The following is a 7,482-nucleotide window of genomic DNA, read 5'->3' on the forward strand; positions in this document are numbered from 1 at the left end:
CCCCCCCCCCCCCCCCAAAAAAAATTACCTCCATGCCTGGCACTGCAGTCTGCTTCCATCATGTTTTAGATTATGAACACTGATGATTTGTTTGATGTAGTTACAGTATGAACCACTCCTGTAGACAATAATGAAGGCTGGAGAGACATTTCAGCCTTTAGATTAAAGCAGGAGTATTCAATTCTGGGCTTGCAGGGCTGGTATCCAGCACATTTTAGTTTTAACTCTGCTTCAACACACCTGATTTCAATCAGCGGGTGATTAAAAGGCTTCTGCATAACCTGATGAGCTGCTGCACAAGTGAATCAAGTGTGTTGAAAGAGAGAACCACTAAAACATGCTGGATACTGGCCCTCGAGGTCTGGAATTGAATACCCCTGGATTAAGGTGTTAAAAAGACAAACAGCCAATGAGAAGTTACGTTTCACTTTTGGGTCTACTAATGGACAGTATAGGGTACTAAAAGCAAACAAAACTGCCAAATGTGCCTTTAACCCTCTCAGGCTCAACATAAGTTTTGATAAACGGATGAACAACTAAGTCCTTCAGCGGTACTTCTGAGTTAAAAAATGCTCATGAAATACATATGTGGAGTAACCAGGTAGGTAGGTTTTAATGTTGCAAATCTGCAACGCCTGCCTCCAGAGGGATAAATTCTACTTGGAATGGCACATTAAAAAAAACACATTTATTTACTAATCTACTTGTGTTTTTGCAGGCTGAGTCGAGTTGGTACTATTCAGAAGAGAAAGCTGCAACACAAAAACCACAAGACAAACGCACGGACAAAACTCCAACAGAAAGGAACAGGAAGCGTTTGTGTACCTTGAAGGGTCTTGTGTTTTTTAGCTCATAGGACAGCTAACTGTCTGGTTGCTTCTTGAGTACCATGTCTTCTCACTTGGACCACTTCATATTGTACCAGCATATTGGTGAAGAAATCACCAATGCATTCTGATTTTTGCCCTTGGGTCAATTAAAAACTGGTGACATGGGGGGGAAATGGAGCACTTTTTGGTTTTCCATCATTTCTCCGCTGTCAGAGTCCAAGCTTTATTCAACCAGGACCAAAGCAAACATGACTATTATTAGCCTTCTTGAACCTCCCAGAGCTGATAAGGGCCACCTTAAAGGACACTGTAGATACCAGGAAGCTGAAAATGAGAGGAGATGAGTTTAAAAGGACCAAGTGTTAATACCTGAAGCTCTACTATCACCACAGAGACGTCCAGAAGAGGAAGGACCTTTTTATTTATTATCAACATCTGACCCCAATAGGATTCTTCCCTCCTGATCTTTTCAAGTTTACACCAACCATCACCATTCATCAGCATGATTCATTACACACAATTAGACTGATGTCCGTAACATGAATGCAGAAAAGGGCAAATAATGTAAAGAAGTTAAAGTTAACACAGTATTGGTACTATAATGATTGTAAACCCCCATTAGAATAATAACAGTATTAGATGATGTCCTGAGAAAACAGTGTACAGTCCCTAAAACTTCTTTGAAATGCAAAAAGTATTATATTCACTGCAGATGTTACTGCAATGTCAAAACATCATGTTTCACATGTAATTACTCATACTGACAATTTTATTTCAGCATTAGCCCAAAACTGTGTATGTTCCATGACGGCTTTGTATTAATTTAAAATATTTTGTTAAAAAAAAAAAAAAACAACAATTCGTATAGACCATCAAATTAACCTGCTGCCATAAGCTGATAGATGAGACGATTAAGGCCAAGCGCCTCTTTGTCTCCATGGAGTGTGTGGCCAATGCAGAGGAAACTGCAGTCTCTCGTTGTTGTGTAACTATTTGTAAATTGCATCATCTGACTGCGTAAAATAAGAACCTTCCCGTTGCTCTATCTTTATGTGTTTGTTTGTTTATTTGAATATCAAATCCTGACTCCCTAATGATGAAAATAATATTTATTATAACGTTTACGGAAAAGGTAAGCAAGTCGGTGGTGATGATGAGGATGGTGCATTTTAGTGTACGTTAAAAGGAGTAAATGACAGCTCCTTCATCTGGTTTTAAGAAAGGTTTGATGGAGTTGTCATCTATTGATAGGATGTTACCATAATAAACTGTTAATGCAGATGTATTTCAAAATGGTCTTGTAGTTTCTATACTATTTATGTGTAAATTAAAAGTCTATACAAAAGAAAAATGTGTTTCCATTATTGGGAATATCTGGATGTTTGATTGCTCTAAGAAAGATGGGCTAGTCCTCAAAGCAAAGATAGTGAAAAAACAAAAAAACAATAAATAGATTGCAGATGAGTTTATCCATCTACAAGGCAAAGTATCAGACAGAGTCATGGGAATCTACATTAAAAATAGAAATTGGGAAAAGTTGACCTGTGAAATACTTTGTAAAACAATCATTTTTGAAACACTTATTTTAAATTTGCTCCAGTCAGTGTACTCTGCATTGTGCATGGCGGATAACAGGAAATGATAAATGCAAATGATGTCACTTTTCACTAATAGCCGTTTACTTGAAAATCTGAGCAACAAGTTGATTTGTTTGAGCTATTTATTTCCAGAGTTTAAACTTTTAACTTTTTTGTCCCTTTTATGTTTACACACACACACACACACACACACACACACACACACACACACACACACACACACACACACATATATATATATATATATATATATATATATATATATATATATATATATGGGGGTATATATGTATGTATATATATATATATATATATATATATATATATATATATATATATATATATACATATATATAAATATATATATATATGTATGTATGTATGTATACAAACTTGCATTTTATCTTGAGAGGCGCTTTATAAAATATCGTTTTCTTTCTTCCTTCATACTTAAAAATCAAAATAATTTTTACCACTTGAATAAAATCTACTAGCCTGCTCAACCAGCGCCATACTCCGTGATGGGAAGCATATTTCTCTGTGCAGCATTTAACAGGACGAGTCTGGCAGGCCAGGCTAAAAAACTACAAGCATTAAACTACAAAGCGAAATCGCTAGCACGATATCTGCCGCTGTTTTACGGCAGCTGTGCTACTGGGAGGGTGGTGGCTGAGAAGAAGAAGAAATCTGCCAGCATGGCGTTTACTCTGTACACTCTCATCCAGACCGCTATTCTGTGCACTAATGCAGTCGCAGTGCTGCATGAAGAGAGATTTCTCAGTAAAAGTAAGTGTTCTGTCACCTTTAGCATGTTTACTGCCGCAAAGCAACGATGCATTTGAGTTGAGCTAGCTATAAAACAGCCTGTTGGTAAACTGAACGGCCTGTGTAACGAAATGTGATGTGTTAAGATTTTAAAATAAAGCTATTTATGCACTTTTTTTTTATAACTTGCTGCAACTTGACATCGTCGTCATCCTCTTTCTCTGCACTTTCCTCCGCGTGTGTCTCCAGTCGGCTGGGGTGTCGAACAGGGAGTCGGTGGTTTTGGAGATGATCCAGGAGTCAAAGCTCAGATTCTCAACCTCATCCGCTCCGTTCGAACCGTCATGAGAGGTTGGAAGGATCCTGATTTTCTAATAAATAAGTGAATAAATAGATCATATTACCCAACATTTTTGGTATTTTAATTCGTACTTGTGTTATGTCGATGTGTGCCCTCCGTGTAAAACAATCCCCTTCTGTGTGTTCCTCCCATCGACATATATACAAGTTTCAATGTAGCAAAATGTAATTTTCAGGAAATCTTCATGCAGTAATGAGTCAGTTGTATTTCTATGTCATTGGGTCTAGTTGTGAGATCTGATGCAGATTTCCTATTTTAGTTCTGTGATTTGTCTAAAAAAACTACAATTATTATGCTATGTTTATATAAACTGTGGATGTAAAAACAGCTGTTGTTGCTAGTGAAGGTGAATTCACAGGTCAGGATGATTGTCACATTTTTATTGCAGGGTGTGTTCACTGGCTGGCACATTTTTTAAATCTGATCTCCAGGTCCTGATTAGTTCATCACTGATTTGGCCAATCACGATGAAGACTGGCAGCAGATGTTTCTTTTGGTGCAATTCTATAAAAAAAAAGTGGGAGGAAGTGCACTTATTGTCACCCACTCCTTCTTATCAATTAAATAGTGTTTACTCATTTGGGTTCCAATCAATACCATAATTAAGTAATAATATCGATATTATTCTTCCAAAGAAGGCTCCACAATACAAGCCAACCTATATGTCAGTCGGTAAATAAATGGTGTGCACCCTCTGACTACCACCAGTGGCGGTTTTACCATTAGGCATAGTTTGGCGGCCGCCTGGGGACCCCCTACCCCTGACCACTAGCACCCCTCTGTCAATCTCACAATGGACTATCCCTATAAGATCCCGATGCACAAACAGGAAGCGACTGGTAGTCATTCCACTCCAATCCAGTTGGTGGCAGTAATGCACCAAACTGTTGTTTACCAAATAAGAAAAAAAAGCATAAGAATAAGAAGAGAGGCGAGAGCGTTCGTAACAAACTCCAAGTGGTAGTCAAAACATTAAGCATGAAATGAAGTTATCCTAGTGGCGCCAATAAGAGAAAGAAGCTGCTTTTTATCTTCATTTCTGAAAGTGATGTCATTTTAATATGTAAACATCAAAAGGAAGCAGAAAGGAAAGACAGTGGAAAATGTTTAAAGGGAGGAAAACATGGACCGAAATGGAAAATAGAAGAAAAAAAACAAAGGCAAAAGCACAGGAGCACTGACAGGAAGAAGAAAGCAGAGCAAATATTGAAATCACTCAAAGGGAGGAAAAGATGGGAAATAAGAGGAGGACTAATAAACAGGGAAAATAACTCATGTCAGAAGAGGGGAGAGTTTCGCAAATCCAGTTAAAGATAAGATTGTTGAAAATTTTGTGTATGGGGCCCCATGTCTGTGTTCACCTTGGGCCCCCAAATTGCTAAATCCGACACTGACTATCACGTGTCATCATCATTTCTGTTGCAAAAATTATTTCTTTATATATATATTTTTTAAACTGTATATTTGGACGTTCCCTAAACCTCTCCTAAAAACTGTTCCACAATTTAACCCGAAAAACGTCTCATTTTCTATTCGCAGTGCCTTTGATAATGGTGAACTCTGCAAGTATTGTTCTGCTGTTGCTGTTTGGTTAACCCCGGGCCAATAATGGACCAAAAGCACGAGAAGTCAAAGAGCCACCGATCACTACACACATCAGCACTCTGTCATTTAGACCCTTATGTCTTTGGATGGTTGGGTTCCTGTAAGCAGCGTTCCAGTCACAGATGTTCTCCCACAAAGAAGAATGATGCTGCCATCCAGACAGACGTATGACTCCAGCAGGCTTCCTCCCCTGCTCTTGAGTGTGTATTTAATTTTTCTGAAGTCGAATTGCAGGTGATGAATTTCTCTTCATCCTGAGCTTCTGTGCTGCTGATCATCTCCAGGATGTGTTGGCAGGAACCTGTTTAGATGATTTAAAAGGTGCCGTACGTTTTTGTAAATGGTTAAATTCAGCCGTAATGACTCGTAAAGATGCTGAAAAATCCTGTTTGGAAATTAAAAATAAGAACTCTATTACTATCAGTTAATTAGTATTAGAAAATGATGATTTGGCAACATGTTTGTTACACTGATAAAAGACACTTTGTGTGGATAAAGATCAGCCTGCCATACTGTATTTAATGTATAAAAAAATGTGTTATTCATTCACATTTGTGTGAAAATTTTACATTTTAAGCAGTATTTCCAAATTGATGTACATTTTCCACACTGTGGCCTACTTGATTTTATGAAAACTGAGATATTTTGTTATTTTAAAATAAATGTAACCAATTTGGTGAGGTTTATTTTTTTATTTATTTATTTATTTTTATTCATGTGGCAGGGGAATGAAAAAAAATCTAATTTGGACCAGCTACCCTCCCTTTCAAATTGGCCTCCTAATCCATGTGTGTCTATAAACTAAAGTATTTGTACTGTTTGTAGATAATTAGATGAATTAGTGATTCTGTAACCACGGTAACAGCTACTGTATTTGTCTTGTAGCAGGGGTGGTGGGTTCACACACACACACATACATACATAGATGCGCCGTACACTGGCGCTGCCAATTGGAGCTTCCGTAGTGGCCAGCCTCCATCTTAGATGGGTCTCCATTTGCGCCCCAGTGTATGCATTTCTACTAGAAAACACATTTTATCAAGCTTTTTTCACAAGATCGGCCACATGGTATGGCATGACAAAGTATAAATATAATAAAATATAAAATTCAATCAGACTAGAAAAGTCAAAACTAATTCCACGTCATTTGTTATCAACAGTACGCAGGTTTTTGTAACCATAGACTCCATTAAAGACGGGCATAGTTGCCCACTCTGCGTTGACTTTGGAGAGTATGGAAACCCATCCAATGTGGTGGCAACGCTGTTGCACTCTCCAGTCCCCAATGGCACATCTACATATTCCTATCTATGGGTTTACATCATAAACATTCATAGAAGTCTTACAGTTCCAGTCTGGAATATTTAAGGGCATCATTATTTAGGTCAAACAGAAATCAGTCAGTTGAAAGTAGATGAAGAGAAAATCAATAATTCATTTACAGCAATAAGATTAATAAATGGGAGCCTGAGGTTGCAAATGAAGATCTAAGTAGGTAGATCACAACTTTTCATTTTTTACTCAAATGCCATCAAGACTTTACTCCTTTTTCAGTGACTATCACATTTCAGACTGTTTCTGTCCTTGTTCTATTTTAATAATAATCCCAATATGTTGTGAATTATCACCGTCCCCTCCCCTTTTGCTCTCCAACCGTGTTTATTCACATGGATTTTGACCCTAAAAGTGAAGGATTTGAGGATAGAGGCGGCCTACTGGAATTAGAACCATATGTTTAACAGGGAGATTTGTGTATTAAAGCCACTTTGATATGTGATTAGTGCGGGTTTAGCTAAACGTGTGTGCACGGTTTACAGATCTGGCTTTGAAACAGTGAATCATCAGGTAGAATTAAGTTCATAGTTGGTCACTTTAGAAAAGCAAACAAATAAACCATCTAACAGTTAAAATACAAGTATTTATATTAAACATTAAATAAATAAAAAAAAATTTGTCTAGGGACAACATATGTTTAAAAACATTTTATTGGCCATTATTATGAATTTATACTTTATTATGATATGAATAAATTGTTAAAAAAACAGTTTATAAATCACACTTTCTGCTAGTTTTTCCTCATAAAAAAATAAAAGGTTAGCCCAGTGAACTAGACCAAATTCTTGCCTTGCAAAGTTTGATGTATAAATATTTATATATTAAATTTAAAAACATGTTTATTTAGTCTGGCTTGCCAGGATGCCAAAAGGCTGAAGTTGAATAGATTTTTTAAAAATCATACTTTATAAAATAAACACACAAGAAAGTTCTGCTCAGCCTACCAACCTTTTAAATCCATGCAGAAGTCGCATTTCTGCACACTGGA

At 37.0% G+C, this 7,482-nt stretch overlaps 2 protein-coding genes across 4 annotated transcripts in view; both read left to right on the forward strand.

The window, feature by feature from the left end:
• Positions 1 to 2,181, forward strand: part of skor2 (SKI family transcriptional corepressor 2) — an 11,835-nt gene extending 9,654 nt beyond the window's left edge. For all 3 annotated transcript variants that reach the window (XM_054744188.2, XM_054744189.2, XM_054744187.2), the window contains exon 9: positions 719 to 2,181. The gene's annotated coding sequence lies outside the window, so the exon portion shown is untranslated. The remainder of the gene's footprint in view (positions 1 to 718) is intronic.
• Positions 2,182 to 3,054: 873 nt separating this feature from the next.
• Positions 3,055 to 5,843, forward strand: ier3ip1 (immediate early response 3 interacting protein 1). The gene is made up of 3 exons (XM_015976379.3): positions 3,055 to 3,214; positions 3,443 to 3,544; positions 5,094 to 5,843. Exons 1-3 carry the CDS (start codon positions 3,124 to 3,126, stop codon positions 5,147 to 5,149), a joined length of 249 nt encoding a protein of 82 aa, XP_015831865.1. The 5' UTR covers positions 3,055 to 3,123; the 3' UTR covers positions 5,150 to 5,843.
• Positions 5,844 to 7,482: the final 1,639 nt, after the last annotated feature.

The sequence above is a fragment of the Nothobranchius furzeri genome, chromosome 6, assembly GCF_043380555.1.
Source record: "Nothobranchius furzeri strain GRZ-AD chromosome 6, NfurGRZ-RIMD1, whole genome shotgun sequence".
In the NCBI taxonomy this organism is placed as follows: Eukaryota; Metazoa; Chordata; class Actinopteri; order Cyprinodontiformes; family Nothobranchiidae; genus Nothobranchius; species Nothobranchius furzeri.

Coding starts and splice junctions, on each gene's coding strand:
- ier3ip1 (XM_015976379.3), top strand. CDS start 3,124: ATGGCGTTTACTCTGTACACTCTCATCCAGACCGCTATTCTGTGCACT. Junction 3,215..3,442: donor AGAGAGATTTCTCAGTAAAA/GTAAGTGTTCTG, acceptor GTGTGTCTCCAG/TCGGCTGGGGTGTCGAACAG. Junction 3,545..5,093: donor CGTTCGAACCGTCATGAGAG/GTTGGAAGGATC, acceptor TTCTATTCGCAG/TGCCTTTGATAATGGTGAAC.